We start from the raw sequence: 21,031 nt of genomic DNA, 5'->3' as shown, positions 1-21,031 counted from the left end.
ATTCAAAATAGTGTCGAGGAACTATTACAACTAAATGCTAAATAAGTATACGGGAGTATAAGTGTATGAGTAAAAGTACAAACAAATACAAACAAAACATTTAAGTATACTAAAGATCATCATCATCATCAAATTCCTGCCATGTACCCTCAAGGGGTGTACAGGATATGACAGTACTACATGAAAAAATTACATCATTACTAACTTCCTATCTACAATTTTCCTCCAAATCAGTCTGTTACTTGTCAAGACTCCAACATTATCAGATCTTATATTTCTATCGTCTAAGGCACTTTGTACCGTATCAATCCACCTATATCTTGGTCTTCCTCTGGGTCGTTTTCCTGCCAACCTGGCAGAGAACACTTGTTTTGCTAATCTTTCCTCTCCCATTCTATTTAAGTGACCATACCATCTGAGATTAGCTCTGCTAACGCATTCCTGGATGCTGATAATGTCAAGTTCGTTCCTAATATCCTCATTTTTAATATGATATTGTCATTGATGCCATCTGTTCACGCCTCTAATCTTTCTCAGGACTCTCATATCTGCGGTCTCTAGTCTTTGGTCAAGTGTTTTACTTCTGACCCAGCTCTCAGATCCATAAGTTAAAATTGGTTTGAACACAGTCTTGTATACAGCTAATTTAGTGTTCCGACTAATTTCTTTCTTATTCCATATGAATTTATTCAATTGACTTCCCACGATACCAGCTTTGCTGATTCTGTTGTCTATTTCTATATTTAGTTTACCATCTTCAGTAAAAATTGTGCCTAAGTAGCTGAAATGTTTTACTTGTTCCACAGGTTCTCCATTCACAACACAGTTGACATTTTCAATGATTCTGCCTATTTTCATTGTCTTTGTCTTTTTATTGCTGACCTTCATACCATATCTATTACAACAGCTATTCAATTTAGTCAGAGAATCTTGCAGACTTGTAGTGGATTTATTTAGAAGTATAACATTATCCGCATAAAGCAAAGAGCTGACATTAACATCTCCAATTTTGATATCAGGTTTAATACCACATTCCTTCATAATGTGACCCATATAGATAATGAATAACAGAGGGGATAATGTACATCCTTGTCTCACACCAGATTTAACATTAAACCATCTTCCTGTACTTCCTTCAATTCTAACTGCTGACTCACAACTCAAATAAAGACTAAGTATTGCTTGATATAATGCCCCATTGACACCATATAACTGCAGCGTATTGAATAGCTTCTCTCTTGGCACCTTGTCATATGCCTTTTCCAAATCGACAAAACTTAAATACAGATCTTTGTTATATTCCCATGCTTTCTCGACTATTTGTCGTAAAGTGAAGATCTGATCCTGACAGCCTCTATTTGGCCTGAATCCAGCTTGTTCTTCGCCAAGCTTTTCTTCCACAATTCTTCTCAACCGTTTCTCAAGTATACTTGCATAGATCTTGCCAGGAACACTCAGTAGGGAAATACCTCTGTAATTCTCACATTCAGTTTTATTTCCCTTTTTATATATGGGTACTATGAGAGCTCTACTCCAATCATCGGGAATTGTTTTTTATTTTCTCAGCATTTCTTCTAATTATTCACTGTGTTGTCTCATTTATGCCTGTATCATGCCTGATATCACGTTCTTTCATTCATTCAAAGTGCTTCAGAATTTCATACTTTGTTAGTCTTTTCACTTGGTTTGTTGTTCTTCTTTCTTTTTTTTTTTAAGAAAAACAATTAAGCAATAACAGTAACAAAGTATGAAGAGACAGGCTCATATGCATAAACAAAACAGAGCGTGTGTATTGATTGAGAGAGAGAGAGAGAGAGTAGACAAAATGGTCAGCATTCTGTTCACCTACCACTTCTCATTAGTTCAGAATGGAACCAGAGAATAATTGTGCATAATTAATAGAAGTCGCCTAATGTTATTCATTTTGAATTTCCTTGTTGTTTATCCACAGATCTTCATTTAAATATCTTAAGCAAAATTGCAGTCTAATTCATGATCAAAAAAAACAAAAAACAAAGATGCATCTGTAGCACAGTGAGCAATAATCCCATAATAACCTTCATTTCAGTGTAATAAAACTTCCATTTAATTTTATTGGGACCATTTATTTAAAAAAACAATATAGCAGAAATATCAGAAAAAATATTGCCCTTATTTCACTCAAATAACAAAATAAAATATTAACCGAAGTTCTATTTTAAATTGTGAAATATAGACAATAATATTGCCACTTGGAATGTAAGTGAATTGAATAAATGCAGGAAATTGACTAATGTGATGAGAGAGATTGAATATCAGTATTCTAGGAATAAGTGAAACTTTTTGAAAAGAATCATCAGATTTTGAGTCGAAACTTCCAAATGGCAAAATATATAAAATATATACATCAGGTGGTGAAATATCAAGAAGAGGTGTGTAGCATTTATTGTAGAGAAGAAAACTAATAAAAACATTATCCATATAATCAACAAATCAGATAGAGTAAATGGCAATTCTAGTGAAATCTAAACCAGAGATATGCTAATCATTCAAATATATGCTCCTACAGAACAGAATGAGGAAGCAGAAATAGATATCATGTATGATGAAATAGAATGGTGTATAAAGGAAGTCGGAGGCAAGAAAGATTGAGTTATTTGTGCTATGGGTGACTGGAATGCAAAAGTTGGATCAAAGAGAACATCTACACACACGTGGGTCCATTTGGACTAGGAATTTCAACTTTTGTATCACGTTTATCATCTGGAGTACACTCATATATATAAAGAAACAAGCTATGTTACAATCTACATGGTATATTAGTTACAGTAATTTGGTCAACCATTAACACTACTAGCCTAACCTCTGGTGGGAGAATACCTTACTACATCAAAGCTAGAGCCCTGTTATTATTATTAGCATCTGTTTGGTTAGAAATCATTAAGAGATATATTAGCTAGAGACAACATTCTCTCACATAATTAGAACAAAACAGGATAGTTGATGGCCGATATGATTTGAAATTATTGCTTAGAGAACTAAAGTGAGAATTTGATTTTTTTTTTTCCTCTCCAGAGGTCAGTTCAGTAGTGTTAACAGTTGACCAAATTCTGTGACTTTAGCATACCATGGATTGTAACCTAGCTTGTTTCTTTATACATGTGTGATCTTGATATGGAGGTCTAAACATCGAGTGATTATATTATATGGTAGTTCTTGTAGATAAACTTATATGTTGATTATACATAGGCGGAGGAGGGGAGATATGATTGAGACATTCAAATTACTGAAGGGTTTCTATAAAATTAATTCAGAAGATATTTTTGAGAACAGGGCTGGTTGTGGGAGGACTAGGGGACATCCATGGAAACTGGGCAAAAGTGTGGTTAGTAAAGGTGTTAGATCTGGGTTCTTTACTTTTAGAGTAGTGAATGAGTGGAATGCGCTCCCTGAGTTTGTGGTGGATACGGTGACAGTGAATGAGTTTAAGGCGAGGTATGATAGATACTGTATGAATGTCAAATAGTTGTGATGAATATGATTTGGGGCCTCCCTCGATGAGTCCAATGACTCCCTGGAGTTGCCCGTAATAATAGTAATAGTAATAATACATAGCTTTTAATTTTTCAGGAAATGACAACGTATACTAGAATATTTATTCTAGTTATTAATACTAGAATATTGATTAAAGTTTTTAATTAATATTCTAGTATACATTGTCATTTTCTAAAAAATTAAAATATGTGGTAGTTGTTTCTATAATTTTTTAATAATGCGTGCTAATCACTTTGTTACTATGAAGGAAATGATTTTCATAATTCATGGAGATGTTACTCACAAGGGTTGCAATTATTATGGAAAGCTAAAGATACAGAGGCAGCAATAATATTCGTAATTGCATGAAGCTGAAAAAGAAATTTGCTTCTGTCAAAGCACTTCGAATCTATGTCTGTTCAGAGAAAGCAATACTTATGGAGTAAATACAAATAGCTTAGAGAAACCTAGCAATCGCCCAAAATCAAGTTTTAAATTTGCAGTCTAAACTCTCTAGTTATTGGAATCCTGATATTTGAAATGTTCTTGAAAGGATCATTAATAACTCAGAACATATTCTGGAAACATCTTCTTTCAAGATATCATCATCATCAAATTCCTGCCATGTACCCTCAAGGGATGTACAGGATATCATAGTACTACATGAAAAATTTACATCATTACTAACTTACTATCTACAATTTTCCTCCAAATCAGTCTGTTACTTGTCAAGGCTCCATCATTATCAGATCTTTTATTTTTATCATCTAAGGCACTTTGTAGAGTATCAATCCACCTATATCTTGGTCTTCCTCTGGGTCGTTTTCCTGCTAACCTGGCAGAGAACACTTGATTTGTCAGCATCTAGGAATGCGTTAGCATTCCTGGATGCTGACAATGGCAAGTTCTTTCCTAATACCCTCATTTTTGATATGATATTGCCATTGATGCCATCTATTCGTGCCTCTAATATTTCTCAGGACTCTCATATCTGCAGTCTCAAGTCTTTGATCAAGTGTTTTACTTCTTTTCCAGCTCTCAGATCCATAAGATAAAACTAGTTTGAACACTGTCTTGTATACAGCTAATTTAGTGTTCCGACTAATTTCTCTTATTCCGTATGAAATTATTCAATTGACTTCCTACCATACCAGCTTTGTTGATTCTGTTGTCATCATCATCATCAAATTCCTGCCATGTACCCACAAGGGGTGTACAGGATATGATAATACTACATGAAAAAATTATATCATTACTAACTTCCTATCTACAATTTTCCTCCAAATCAGTCTGTTACGTGTCAAGACTCCAACATTATCAGCTCTTATATTTCTATCGTCTAAAGCACTTTGTACCGTATCAATCCACCTATATCTTGGTCTTCCTCTGGGTCGTTTTGCTGCCAACCTGGCAGAGAACACTTGTTTTGCTAATCATTCCTCGCCCATTCTGTTTAGGTGACCATACCACCTAAGATTAGCTCTGCTAACGCATTCCTGGATGCAGACAATGCCAAGTTCTTTCCTAATATCCTGGTTTTTAATATGATATTGCCATTGATGCCATCTGTTCACACTTATAATCTTTCTCAGGACTCTCATATCTGTGGTCTCTAATCTTTGGTCAAGTGTTTTACTTCTGATCATCTCTCGGATCCATAAGTTAAAACTGAAACACTGTCTTGTATACAGCTAATTTAGTGTTCCGACTAATTTCTCTCTTATTCCATAAGAATTTATTCAGTTGACTTCCCACCATACCAGCTTTGCTGATTCTGTTGTCTATTTCTATATTTAATTTACCATCTTCAGTAAAAATGGTGCCTAAGTAGCTGAAATGTTTTACTTGTTCCACAGGTTCTCCATTCACAACACAGTTGACATTTTCAATGATTCTGCCTATTTTCATTGTCTTTGTCTTTTTATTGCTGGCCTTCATACCTATTACAACAGCTATTCAATTTAGTCAGAGAATCTTGCAGACTTGTAGCGGATTTATTTAGAAGTATAACATCATCCGCATAAAGCAAAGAGCTGACATTAACATCTCCAATTTTTATATCATGTTTAATACCACTTTCTTTCATAATGTGATCCATATACAGGGTGTTCGGGATAAATTTGACAGTTTCGTAAGGAAAAAGAAAATCTTCTTTGTATCTATTAAATTTAATGAATTGACAAAAAAACATTACAGGCAGAGTTAATTACAATACTATCAACAAGATTTACTCAAAATAACCACCATTAGCATCGATCACAGCTTCAATTCTGCTTCGGAACCTCGAACAAGCTGATGCTACAGTCTCCCTGGGAAGGGCCGCAAAAACTGTTTTAATTTTATCCATTAACTGGGCTTTTGTATTACTGGAAGTGCGATTGGTGTCTTTTTCAACTGCGCCCCATACAAAATAATCCATGGGGTTAAGGTCTGGGGAGTTTGGAGGCCAAACATTTGGACTGGTGAAGTCGTAGAAATTTTCAGACAACCATTTTTGACTTTTCCCAGAGGTGTGGCAAGGGGCCGAATCCTGCTGCCATACATACGGCCTACCATTGGCTACCCTTGTTATCCAGGGCTTGACTACAGTTAGCAACTCCACGAACAAAGCCCGAATTCCAATGCCAGGGTTCTTCAACACCTGTTCCTGCAGATTTGCGAGGAATTCTGCTGTACGAATGCAATCAGATCGTCTGCTAGGGATCTTTCTTCTTGCTACATCCTCGTAGTCACCATTGCAAGTCTCTAGTTCATGCCTGATTGTTTTTACTGTATTCAGGGAGCATTGGGCAGCAGTCGTAATATCCTTATTTTGATGGCGGGCACGAATCATCATGATACAAGTTATTCTCTTCCATGATTCAGGTGGGTTCCAGCTATCCATCCTTTCTGACATCTTGTATATGAATGAAGAAGGGTCCAAACTTTTAAATGAAGAGAAGTGTGTGTTAATACATGTAACTTACGGAAAAATATAATTAATTATAAATATGTCAAATTTATCCCGAACACCCTGTAGATAATGAATAACAGAGGGGATAATGTACATCCTTGTCTCACACCAGATTTAACATTAAACCATCTTCCTGTACTTCCTTCAATTCTCACTGCTGACTTACAACTAAGTATTGCTTGATATAATGCCCCATTGATACCATATAACTGCAGCGTATTGAATAGATTCTCTCTTAGCACCTTATCATATGCCTTTTCCAAATCGACAAAACTTAAATACAGGTCTTTGTTATATTCCCATGCTTTCTCAACTATTTGTCATAAAGTGAAGATCTGATCCTGACAGCCTCAGTTTGGCCTGAATCCAGCTTGTTCTTCACCAAGCTTTTCTTCCACAATTCTTCTTAACCGTTTGTCAAGTATACTTGCATAGATTTTGCCAGGAACACTCAGTAGGGAAATACCTCTGTAATTCTCACATTCAGTTTTATTTTCCTTTTTATATATGGGTACTATGAGAGCTCTACTCCAATCATCGGGAATTCGTCCCTCTGTCCAGACTTTCTGAACTATACAGTGCAGCCACTGTAAGACTCTTATACCACCATACTTAAGCATTTCTGGTCGAATATCATCTACTCCTGCTGCCTTTCCAAATTTAAAGCCTTTGATGGCTTTTTCTACTTCAAGTATGGATATGTATTCCTGCCTGCATGCCTGGTCAGTGTTTTTTGCCACTGTGCTGTCATCACTTCTTGTTTCATTTAGCAGTTTTTCAAAGTAATTACTCCATACTTCAAGGATATATTTTATTCCAGTTTTCATGTCACCTTTATCATCTCTCACTCCTTTTACAGCACTCTTTCCTCCATTCCTAAGCTTCTCCAACAACCTCCAGAATATTGTGTCACCTTCTTGATATTTATTTTCTATATTCTTGCAAAGTCCTCCTATGACTTTTGTTTAGCTAGTTTTACACAGTGTTTAGCATTCTGGCATTTGTCTCTATATTCTCTAAGAGCAAAAGCTGACTTATTTGACAGGAATTTTTCATATGCTTTCTTCATTTCGTTCACTGCCTCTTTAACTTCCTGTGTCCACCAGGGAGTTCTGATTTTTCTATCCTTGCAGACAACCTCACTACATGCCTCTCTGGCTGAATCAATCAATGTTTTCTTGAAGGCTTGCCACTGAATCTCCAAGGTTTGATTCCTGTTCTCAAACTCTTTCATTTTTTCTTCAATAATCTTTGTGTATTTTAGTCTACAGTTCACATCTGAGAGCTGCTCAACTTTTATTCACTTTAAAACTTTCTTACATGTTATTCTTTTCAATATGAAATTCAATTTTATCCTGCTCAAGACTAAATAGTGATCACTTCCAATTTCAAATCCTCTGTACACTCTGGTGTCCTGCACCAGGGAGAAAACATCACTATCAACAATAACATAGTCAATGAGACTTTTCTTATTCTTAGCCTCTTCTCTCCATGTGAATTTGTGCACATATTTATGTTGGAACATGGTGTTAGTAATAACCAGTCCATGTCCTGAGCAGAAATCCAACAGATATTTGCCATTATTATTAGCTTTGCTCTTTTTTCCAAATTTTCCCAAAATATTTTTGTATGTCTCACAATCATTTCCTACTCTGCTATTTTGATCCCCAACAAGGACCAACTTTTCATTTTTAATTGTGTCAGTTGCTTTCTCTAAAGCATCAAAAATTCCTCCACTTCTACTTTAGCAGAACCTTCTGTGGGACCATAGGCACAAATAAGTCTCATTGTCCAGTTCCCCAATCTCATATTTGCCCACATTACTCTACTTGAGACTGACTGCCATTCAAGAAGATTAGCCTTGATATTTTGTGTTGAATACTATGGCTACTCCTTCTTTTCCTTGATTGTCATTGCCTGAATATAATATTTTGTATTTATTGCTCAGAAAGATCTCACCAGTTTTTGTCTTTTTTGTTTCAGTCACCCCTATTATGTCGATCTGGTACTTATCTAATTCCTCAGCTAGCTCCATTTCTTTGCCATTCAGGCTTCTTACGTTGATAGTACTGATCGTTAACTCTGGTGATGTTGAGTTGGGGTTTGTTTTCAGATTTGTTCCAGTAGCTGACTTTTTGCTGTTCACCCTAGTTCCCTGGCGAAAACAACGGGGGCCTTGTTTAACCTGGCGCCGCCCCAGCCGGCATGAAATTTTGTCATGTTGTACCATCATTTTTTATTTTGGTTTAACCAATAAGAATACAATTTGGTTGGCTAAATCCCAAATTGCCAGCCCATCCTTGTTCGTTCAGTATCCAAGTAGATACCCAACAGGGTGCACCACGAGAAGGTGAGGATTGGACATTAGGTCAGAAGCACTGGTCTTTACTTGGTATCTACTTGGATACTGAACAAACGAGGATGGGCTGGCAATTTGGGATTTAGCCAACCAAATTGTATTCTTATTGGTTAAACCAAAATAAAAAATTATGGTACAACATGACAAAATTTCATGCCGGCTGGGGCGTCACCCGGTTAAAGAAGGCCCCCGTTGTTTTCGCCAGGGAACCAGGGTGAACAGCGAAAAGTCAGCTACTGGAACAAATCTGAAAACAAACCCTAACTCAACATCACCAGAGTTAAAGATCGGTACTATCAACGTAAGAAGCCTGAATGGCAAAGAAATGGAGCTAGCTGAGGAATTAGATAAGTACCAGATCGACATAATAGGGGTGACTGAAACAAAAAAGACAAAAACTGGTGAGATCGTTCTGAGCAATAAATACAAAATTTTATATTCAGGCAATGACAATCGAGAAAAAGAAGGAGTAGCCATAGTATTCAACACAAAATACGAGGCTAATCTTCTTGAATGGCAGTCAGTCTCAAGTAGAGTAATGTGGGCAAATATGAGATGGAGAACTGGACAATGAGACTTATTTGTGCCTATGGTCCCACAGAAGGTTCTGCTAAAGTAGAAGTGGAGGAATTTTTTGATGCTTTAGAGAAAGCAACTGACACAATGAAAAATGAAAAGTTGGTCCTTGTTGGGGATCTAAATAGCAGAGTAGGAAATGATTGTGAGACATACAAAAATATTTTGGGAAAATTTGGAGAAAAGAGCAAAGCTATTAATAATGGCAAATATCTGTTGGATTTCTGCTCAGCACATAGACAGGTTATTATTAACACCATGTTCCAACATAAAAATGTGCACAAATTCACATGGAGAGAAGAGGCAAGGAATAAGAAAAGTCTCATTGACTATGTTATTGTTGATAGTGATGTTTTCTCCCTGGTGCAGGATACCAGAGTGTACCGAGGATTTGAAATTGGAAGTGATCACTATTTAGTCTTGAGCAGGATAAAATTGAATTTCATTTTGAAAAGAATAACATGTAAGAAAGTTTTAAAGCGAATAAAAGTTGAGCAGCTCTCAGATGTGAACTGTAGACTAAAATACACAAAGATTATTGAAGAAAAAATGAAAGAGTTTGAGAACAGGAATCAAACCTTGGAGATTCAGTGGCAAGCCTTGAAGAAAACTCTGATTGATTCAGCTAGAGAGGAATGTGGTGAAGTTGTCTGTAAGGATAAAAAAATCAAGACTCCCTGGTGGACACAGGAAGTTAAAGAGGCAGTGAAGGAAAAGAAGAATGCATATGAAAAGTTCCTGTCAAATAAGTCAGCTTGTGCTCTTAGACAATATAGAGACAAATGCAAGAATGCGAAACACTATGTAAAACTAGCTAAACAAAAGTCATGGGAGGACTTTGGTAAGAATATAGAAAATAAATATCAAGAAGGTGACAAAATATTCTGGAGGTTGTTGGAGAAGCTTAGGAATGGAGGAAAGAGTGCTGTAAAAGGAATTAGAGATGATAAAGGTGACATGAAAACGGGAGAAAAAGATATCCTTGAAATATGGAGTAATTACTTTGAAAAACTGCTAAATGAAACAAGCAGTGATGACAGCACAGTGGTAAAAACACTGACCAGGCATGCAGTCAGGAATATATATCCATACTTGAAGTAGAAAAAGCCATCAAAGGCTTTAAATGTGGAAAGGCAGTAGGAGTAGATGATATTCGACCAGAAATGCTTAAGTATGGTGGTATAAGAGTCTTACAGTGGCTGCACTGCATAGTTCAGAAAGCCTGGACAGAGGAATGAATTCCCGATGATTGGAGTAGAGCTCTCATAGTACCCATATATAAAAAGGGAAATAAAACTGAATGTGAGAATTACAGAGGTATTTCCCTACTGAGTGTTCTTGGCAAGATCTATGCAAGTATACTTGACAAACGGTTAAGAAGAATTGTAGAAGAAAAGCTTGGTGAAGAACAAGCTGGATTCAGGCCAAATAGAGGCTGTCAGGATCAGATCTTCACTTTACGACAAATAGTCGAGAAAGCATGGGAATATAACAAAGATCTGTATTTAAGTTTTGTCGATCTGGAAAAGGCATATGACAAGGTGCCAAGAGAGAAGCTATTCAATACGCTGCAGTTATATGGTGTCAATGGGGCATTATATCAAGCAATACTTAAGTCTTTATTTGAGTTGTAAGTCAGCAGTTAGAATTGAAGGAAGTACAGGAAGATGGTTTAATGTTAAATCTGGTGTGAGATATTTATCACATTATGAAGGAAAGTGGTATTAAACATTATATCAAAATTGGAGATGTTAGTGTCAGCTCTTTGCTTTATGCGGATGATGTTATACTTCTAAATAAGTCTGCTACAAGTCTTCATGATTCTCTGACTAAATTGAATAGCTGTTGTAACAGATATGGTATGAAGGTCAGCAATAAAAAGACAAAGACAATAAAAATAGGCAGAATCATTGAAAATGTCAACTGTGTTGTGAATGGAGAACCTGTGGAATAAGTAAAACATTTCAGCTATTTAGGCAAGATTTTTACTGAAGATGGTAAATTAAATATAGAAATAGACAACAGAATCGGCAAAGCTGGTATGGTGGGAAGTCAATTGAATAAATTCATATGGAATAAGAGAGAAATTAGTCGGAACACTAAATTAGCTGTATACAAGACAGTGTTCAAACCAGTTTTAACTTATGGATCTGAGAGCTGGGTCAGAAGTAAAACACTTGACCAAAGACTAGAGACCACGGATATGAGAGTCCTGAGAAAGATTATAGGTGTGAACAGATGGCATCAATGGCAATATCATATTAAAAACAAGGATATTAGGAAAGAACTTGACATTGTCAGCATCCAGGAATGCATTAGCAGAGCTAATCTCAGGTGGTGTGGTCACTTGAACAGAATGGGCGAGGAAAGATTAGCGAAACAAGTGTTCTCTGCCAGGTTGGCAGGAAAACGACCCAGAGGAAGACCAAGATATAGGTGGATTGATGCGGTACAAAGTGCCTCAGACGATAGAAATATAAGATCTGATAATGTTGGAATCTTGACAAGTAACAGACTGATTTGGAGGAAAATTGTAGGTAGGAAATTAATAATGATGTATTTTTTTTCATGTAGTACTATCATATCCTGTACACCCCTTGAGGGTACATGGCAGGAATTTGATGATGATGATGAGTATGGATATGTATTCCTGACTGTATGCCTGTTGTGTGTTTTTTATCACTGAGCTGTCATCACTGCTTGTTTCATTTAGCAATTTTTCAAAGTAATTACTCCATACTTCAATGATATCTTTTTCTCCAGTTTTCATGTCGCTTCTATCACTCTAATTCCGTTTACAACTCTCTTTCCTCCATTTCTGAGCTTCTTCAACAACCTGTAGAATATATTGCTACCTTCTTGAACAAGGCTCCTGTTCCTACCAAAATCCTCCCATGAGTTTTGTTTAGCTAGTTTTACACAGTGTTTGGCTTTCTTACATTTGTCTCTGTATTATCTAAGAGCACACGCTGACTTATTTGCCAAGAACTTTTGATATGCTTTTTTCTTTTCTTTCACTGCCTCTTTATCTTCTTGTGTCCACCATGGAGTTCTGATTTTTCTATCCTTGCAAACAACCTCACCACATGCCCCCCCCCCCCCCTGGCTGAATTAATCAGAGTTTTTTTTTTTCAAGACTTCCACTGAATCTCATAGATTTGGTTCTTGTTCTCAAACTCTGTAATTTTTCTTCAATAATCTGTGTGTTTTAGTGTACAAGTCACATCTGAGAGCTGCTCAACTTTTATTCACTTTAAAACTTTCTTACATGTTATTCTTTGCAATATGAAAAGTATTTCATGTTGAATACTATGGCTACTCCTTCTTTTCCTTGATTGTCATTGCCTGAATGTAACATTTTGTATTTATTGCTCAGAAAGATCTCACCAGTTTTTCTCTTTTTTTTTTTGTTTCAGTTGCCCCTTTTATGTCGATCTGGTAATTATCTAATTCCTCAGCTAACTCCATTTCTTTGCCATTCAGGCTTCTTATGTTGATAGTACTGATCTTTAACACTGGTGATGTTGAGTCGGGACGTGTTTTCAGATTTGTTCCGGTAGCTGACTTTTCGCTATTTGCCCTGGTTCTCTGGCAAAAACAACAGGAGCCTTGTTTAATTGGGTGACTCCCCATCTGGCATGAAATTCTGTCATGTTGTACCATCATTTATGATTTGCTTTAAGCCAACGAGAATGCTGTTTTGTCGGATATATTCCAAATTGCCAGCCATCCTCGTTCGTTCAGTATCCATGTAGGTACCTAGCACCATGAGAAGGTGAGGATTGGACATTAGGTCAGAAGCCCTGTTCGGTTCTCTGCATTCTTCCTTTAAAGGCTATGTGTAGGTCTCCTCTCAGTTATATTGCTTTGTCCCTTAAGCACCCCCTTTCAAGATATGTAGGCTAAAATCCTTTTTTGGAATCCTAAGATCTATATTTTAATTCTCCTTCTAGGTCTTTCTGTGTCTCTTTTCTCCTTTGGTTTATATTTTGTTACTTCTTTTGGTAGCCCTCCCCCATTCTTTGTATATGTTCTCTTTAATTTGCTTGGTGTTGTTTTATTTTATCATTTATTACTTGTATTTGTAATTCCTTTCCAATTTCATAATCTATCCATTCTTGTATAGCCTTTAGCTGCTCTAAAAAATTTCATTTCGACTGCTTTTATTCTACTTTTAGCTTTTTTTTCCCCCTCTGTGTCAAACTTTTTGAACCATAAAGTATTGTTGATAATGCCATGACTTTATAAAATTTTAATTGTGTTCTTCCTTGTTTTGCCTTTTGTTGTTCATCTTATAGTACTACAGATTACTTCGAAATAGTGTAACTTGTTCATATTCATTATCTATATGAAATGTTATGTCATATCCTAAATATTGAAAATGCATTACTTGTTCTAGTGTTTGGTTTTCAATTACTATTTTTGTTTTGTGTGGGATATTTACCCCAAAATGCCGTAGTTTTAGTTTTCTGTAATGAGATTTGTAAATTGTATTCACTAATTAAATGCTTTAGATGGTGAGCAAATCTCTTTAAATCATCTTCTGATTTTGGTATAATTACTTGATAATCTGCAAAAAGTATTGTGTTTACTGTTGTATGTTGATTGATGTTTATTCCTGAGTTTACTACACTTCCTTATTAGATCATCTTTCACTCTCTATATATATATATAATTTTTTTTTCTGTTAACTCAGTCCAAGGCATTTTCATAATCTATGAATGCTAGTTGAGTCTGTAAATTAAATTCTCATCTTTTTTTTTTGAGTAGTTTTACTCAAAAAAAAAATTACATTGATTACATAATCAATGTATTCACACTAAAATCAATATATTCATGAATATATATCAATAAATATCACTATGTTTAATTAACTCTGAGCTAATTACATCTGTCCCTGCTACTTTTCTATTTTTTGTTGTTGAAGCTTCTTCTAATGCCATCATCTCCAATAGGTCTATTTCTGTATTACTTACATTTTTATTTTCTGTTTCTTCATTACTTAGGGATGGATTGTACTATAGCTGTTTGTAATGTTGTATCCATTCTTCTTCTTCTGAGATTCCCAAAAATTTAGCTACATTTTTTTTTTTTGATTTATTCAAGTATTCCTTAATTTATAAGCAATGTGTTTGGTGGCTATGTGAATCATTTTCAATATTACTGATAAATCTATCCCAAGAATCTTGGGATAGATTTATCCCAAGATTCTTTAAAGGCTATGTGGAGGCAGTGTTTGAGCTTTTCTTTTGATGAACTTTCCTTACAATGTTTTTTGCAATATTTCTTTTATTTCTGTAAGCTTTTGCTGAAGCTTCTAGTTTATTTTTCTGCAAGTGTGTAGCTTGTGAGTTTTTTTTTTTTTTTTTTCTATAGCTGTTTCATCATTTCTGATTTTCAGTCCTTTTAATTCTGGTCTTTCTTTTTGTTCCAAGAACCTCTTCTGATGTTGGCTTTATCAGTTTGCTTATATTTATCCATTCTTCATTTATGTCAGAAGAAACAAGAATTTGAGATGAGTATTGAGTCGGTCGATTTTGATATAGATTCCTAATACTGTCTTCGTGGAGTATGTAATTTTTATAGTTTTTTTTTTCCCTACATTTTTCTTTTCTTTAGATTCTCATAGTTTTTGTGATTTCCATTTTCCTTGTATTGCTATTTTGGAGACTACCAGATAATGAGCTGAATATATATCATTGCCCCTCGACAAACTGTTGTCTCTTACTTGTGAAGATAGCTTTTTTGTTAACAATTATATAGTCTATTAATGATTATAGTCCTCTGACATTCCAAGTATATTTATGGATATCTTTTTTCTGAAAAATGTGTTTGTGATTTTTAATTCATAAAATAATGACAAATCCCTCAATTTGTTTCCATTTTGATTTAAATGTTGTTCTCCATAGTATTGTGGAAAGTTATTCTTGAATGTAATAAAGAAAAACTTATAGCTAAATTTCATATATTAAAACAATGGAAAATTTTGAATACCAAACATATAAATACAACCAATCAGGATATCTCTTCCATGGCATGTCAATCTAGTAGTAGTGAACCACAAACAAGGGAGATGAGGAACTACCAATCACATGGAAGTGTTTATGTAATAAACCTATCTAACCCTATACATTCAGCCAGATGTTATCGGACTTAGAGAGATTCTATATTTTTAGAGTTTTACAAAACATTAATTTATTCAAAGACATTTGATTATGGATTTGTTTATGTAGCTATCACATTATAGATACTAAACTTTGGACATATATTTTATATTATTCTGTTTAATTATTCCTTTCTTTATTTATCTAACGGCACCTGGTGTACTGTGGTAACGTGTGTCCTTGCACAGTATTACCTTTGCTGTCCTTGCTCCATAAAACCACATATCAATCAGTTAATTCTGGTTAGTGCTTTTGAAGAAAGACAAAAATGTTAGACTTAACAGAATTGCAGATCTGATAAATAACAGATTCATCTGGAAAGAAAATAATCAAAAGCTAGTAATAATGCAAACTAAATCATGTAATGATCCCAGCTACCTCACTAGTAGTTTATTGTATGTCATTGTGGATGGTTTCCTCTAATCAGATTTCCCCATCAGTGCCTCGGGGTTCTGGGCTCTCACTCACACTCTTCTTTCTTTACATCAATGATCTTTCTTTGACTTCAAATCTTATTCTTAGTGTCATCAATGACAATACTCTTCCTCATTCAATAAATCCTGTAGTACCCTAATGTCAGGTACCTCAAGATCTTCTGTAACCAGTGACATGAACACTGACCTTCTCAACATCCTGAAATTGAGTGAAGACAACTTAGTTAATTTCAATGCTAAAAAATCTCAAGCCTGCCTGATTACTTCCAAGAAAAATCCTACCTCGTCCCTTTTTATTTTTGATAATGTTTACATTTCCTTTCAAGATCAACTTTCTCTTCTTGGGTTGTCTGTCACATCTAGTTTATCCTGGTACAAACATATTACTTACATAGCCTCCTTAGCCTCTAAAAAACTTGATGTTCTTTTCATTTCTAAACATTACTTCTCTTACTCTCATCTCCTAAAACTTTTTAAGTCTCAGATCCATCCAATTTTGAAGTACTCTTCCCACATTTTAAGTGGAACATTCAAGACTTCACTAAGAAATATTGATGATATTCAGAAGAGGGCAACTGCTTAATAGACAACCCTCTTCCCTCACAGATTTCTTTCAGTCGCTTTATCATAGGTGTTCTGTTTCAGCACTGTGCATGTTCTATAGGTACTATATCATCATCTTTTGATGATGATATAGTACCTATCATCTCAGAGGGAAAAACAGTATGGGGAGATCATCATCTCCCCATACTGTTTTTCTCTCTGAGTATAACCTCCCACTCTTTAAGAAACATTCAACAGGCTACATTTTTTTCCTTAATCACTTGCCCACACGTGGCATAGCATTATAGGTCTTGTGACTTTTCATGTGTGTGGTCAACATTCAAACACACACACACACACACACACACACACACACACACACACACACATATATATATATATATATATATATAATGGAGATATATATCAGAATATGATGGTGATGATAGTTTTAAAACTTTTATTTTTCTTAGGCTTAATCTTAATCAACTCGGAAATCAACAAATTTGCTATTAAGATGCTTGTTGTATTTGATTATTATTTATGGTATTATTATTAATACCTCCTTATTGTATTTGCATTAATTATTTATTATTTTGCAGAGGAATTTTGTTGATGATGAAGATTCTTCTATGTCTTCATTTATTGATGACAATGAGTCAGATGAAGAAGTTACCTGTCTTGATAATCCACAGCCCAGCACTAGCAAAGGGTAAAAAAAAAATAAAAATAAAAATAATTAAAATTAAAAACACACAAACACATAAGTGTATGGTATACTAGTGTAAGCATTCATCATATTTTAACTACTTGAGTTTTTATTTTTTTTTTACAAATTATTATTAAAATTGAAGCAATACCGTTTCAAAGCATTTCACCTTAAAAGCTTATTCTTGACCACAAAATAAAAGATTTGATTAACTTCTTGGATTTTTTTGGTTATGTTAAAATTCTTGAGAGTTCCAGTTTAAGGAACATGTGACTAATTCTCTGATTACATGACATGATTACATAACAAAACTTAATTAGTTCTACAATTCTGTCTTTGTTTGGTATACCTTTTTGTACACTCCTACAAGAGAGCTTGTTGATAAGTTAAATTACAACAGACATTTACTGTATCATAGCTAACTGTAATGGAATCAATTGTTGAAAATGGTTTAACAATTGATGTATGTCAAGATAGGATTATCACATTTTCAACATAATATTCATGAAATATTTGATGAGCAATAACCAGGATGATACCTTGGTTCTTATTGCATTCAGTAAATGTTTGTAGTATTTTTGAAGCTTCTGTCAGTTTTCTAACAAATTTAAACCAGTTATGGTCTACATATGTCTTTTCTGTCTTCTTCCAAAATACTTGATCTTTTTTGGTTATATGATAAAGAAGATTTGGGTTTTTACTTCTTTTCCACATATTGAACATAGAAAGATTTTTCACAGTTATGAAGTAAATAATACTTGCAAATAAATGTTTTTTTTTTTTTTTTTTTTAATCCTTTCTTCAAGTGTAAGCAAGTAAAGTTGCTTGTGAAGTATCATGACTGGGTATTTTTATGTAGAAGATGGTGACTTAGTATCCAATAATGCAAGGCACACTTCCTTCAGAAGTGAATATTGCTATGCATTATGATAAGGGCTTCTATCCATACTGGGCTCAATGTTTATTCAGGGTTTCATTTATTCAGTATCCTTGGGATTACAACAACTCATAGGTGACCTAAAAATAAAAAAATATCTCACACATTACTCAAAAAAAAAGCTCTTAAAAATCTCAATAGTCTCTTAACATCTTTCAAAACCCTGAGCAGAATCTCAAGCCACACAGCTACATGCAAGTCTCCCACAACACCAAGCTACATCTGTACACAGCAGTAGGTGAGAACCCACTACATGATGCCAATCATCATCATTTCTACATGGCAGCAAACAAACTTACATTGCACAAGGCCCCCACCACTCCACTGAGGAAAGGGGGGGGGGGAGGCCATCCATGAAGCCAGACCCAGAAAGATTCCAAGGCTGAATCAGTGCAGAAATCATATATTTCACATAACAGGTAGTAAAATGTGTATCACCTTATTATTAAAATACACTGTAATCAGAGAGAGAGAGAGAGAGAGAGAGAGATGTAAACTTTTTGCACTTGTTTGGAAATTAAACTTGCCAAGAAATTATATTCTTGTTTAATCCTTATGTTAATGTCCAATCCTCACCTTCTCGTGGTGCACCCTGTTGGGTATCTACTTTGATACTGAACGAACGAGGATGGGCTGGCAATTTGGGATTTAGCCGACCAAATTGTATTCTTATTGGTTAAACCAAAATAAAAAATGATGGTACAACATGACAAAATTTCATGCCGGCTGGGGCGTCGCCCGGTTAAACAAGGCCCCCGTTGTTTTCGCCAGGGAACCAGGGCGAACAGCGAAAAGTCAGCTACTGGAACAAATCTGAAAACAAACCCCAACTCAACATCACCAGAGTTAAAGATCGGTACTATCAACGTAAGAAGCCTGAATGGCAAAGAAATGGAGCTAGCTGAGGAATTAGATGAGTACCAGATCGACATAATAGGGGTGACTGAAACAAAAAAGACCAAAACTGGTGAGATCTTTCTGAGCAATAAATACAAAATGTTATATTCAGGCAATGACAATCAAGGAAAAGAAGGAGTAGCCATAGTATTCAACACAAAATACGAGGCTAATCTTCTTGAATGGCAGTCAGTCTCAAGTAGAGTAATGTGGGCAAATATGAGAATGGGGAACTGGACAATGAGACTTATTTGTGCCTATGGTCCCACAGAAGGTTCTACTAAGGTAGAAGTGGAGGAATTTTTTGAGGCTTTAGAAAAAGCAACTGACACAATGAAAAAGGAAAAGTTGGTCCTTGTTGGGTATCTAAATAGTAGAGTAGGAAATGATTGTGAGACATACAAAAATATTTTGGGAAAATTTGGAGAAAAGAGCAAAGCTAATAATAATGGCAAATATCTGTTGGATTTCTGCTCAGGACATGGACTGGTTATTACTAACACCATGTTCCAACATAAAAATGTGCACAAATTCACATGGAGAGAAGAGGCTAGGAATAAGAAAAGTCTCATTGACTATGTTATTGTTGATAGTGATGTTTTCTCCCTGGTGCAGGACACCAGAGTGTACAGAGGATTTGAAATTGGAAGTGATCACTAGTCTTGAGAAGGATAAAATTGAATTTCATATTGAAAAGAATAACATGTAAGAAAGTTTTAAAGCGAATAAAAGTTGAGCAGCTCTCAGATGTGAACTGTAGACTAAAATACAGAAATATTATTGAAAAGAAAATGAAAGAGTTTGAGAACAGGAATCAAACCTTGGAGATTCAGTGGCAATCTCTGAAGGAAACATTGATTGATTCTGCCAGAAAGGCATGTGGTGAGGTTGTGTGCAAGGATAAAAAAATCAGAACTCCCTGGTGGACACAGGAAGTTAAAGAGGCAGTGAAGGAAAAGAAGAAAGCATATCAAAAGTTCCTGGCAAATAAGTCAGCCTTTACTCTTACAGAATACAGAGACAAATGTAAGAAAGCTAAACAGTGTGTAAAACTAGCTAAACAAAAGTCATGGGAGGACTTTGGCAAGAATATAGAAAATAAATATCAAGAAGGTGGCAAAATATTCTGGAGGTTGTTGAAGAAGCTTAGGAATGGAGGAAAGAGTGCTGTAAAAGGAATTAGAGATGATAAAGGTGAAATGAAAACAGGAGAAAAAGATATCCTTGAAGTATGGAGTAATTACTTTGAAAAACTGCTAAATGAAACAAGCAGTGATGACAGCACAGTGATAAAAAACACTGACCAGGCATGCAGTCAGGAATACATATCTATACTTGAAGTAGAAAAAGCCATCAAAGGCTTGAAATGTGGAAAGGCAGCAGGAGTAGATGATATTCGACCAGAAATGCTGAAGTATGGTGGTATAAGAGTCTTACAGTGGCTGCACTGCATAGTTCAGAAAGTCTGGACAGAGGGACGAATTCCCGATGATTGGAGTAGAGCTCTCATAGTACCCATATATAAAAAGGGAAATAAAACTGAATGTGAGAATTACAGAGGTATTTCCTTATTGAGTGTTCCTGGCAAGATCTATGCAAGTATACTTGAGAAACGGTTGAGAAGAATTGTGGAAGAAAAGCTTGGTGAAGAACAAGCTGGATTCAGGCCAAATAGAGGCTGTCAGGATCAGATCTTCACTTTACGACAAATAGTCGAGAAAGCATGGGAATATAACAAAGATCTGTATTTAAGTTTTGTCGATTTGGAAAAGGCATATGACAAGGTGCCAAGAGAGAAGCTATTTAATACGTTGCAGTTATATGGTGTCAATGGGGCATTATATCAAGCAATACTTAGTCTTTATTTGAGTTGTGAGTCAGCAGTTAGAATTGAAGGAAGTACAGGAAGATGGTTTAATGTTAAATCTGGTGTGAGACAAGGATGT

The 21,031-nt window shown here is 35.3% G+C and overlaps 1 protein-coding gene across 1 annotated transcript in view; it reads left to right on the top strand.

The window, feature by feature from the left end:
- Positions 1-21,031, top strand: part of LOC150105775 (uncharacterized) — a 625,951-nt gene that overhangs the window by 368,660 nt on the left and 236,260 nt on the right. The window contains exon 18 of the mRNA XM_090394343.1: positions 17,145-17,254. Within this exon, the coding sequence (XP_090250469.1) occupies positions 17,145-17,254 (110 nt within the window). The remainder of the gene's footprint in view (positions 1-17,144; positions 17,255-21,031) is intronic.

Source organism: Typopeltis vanoorti, chromosome 6, assembly GCF_054136105.1.
Source record: "Typopeltis vanoorti isolate ZY-2024b chromosome 6, IOZ_Tvanoo_1.0, whole genome shotgun sequence".
Classification (NCBI taxonomy): Eukaryota; Metazoa; Arthropoda; class Arachnida; order Uropygi; family Thelyphonidae; genus Typopeltis; species Typopeltis vanoorti.
The sequence above is the reverse complement of the archived record's forward strand: the minus strand, read 5'-3'. Positions and strand labels throughout refer to the sequence as shown.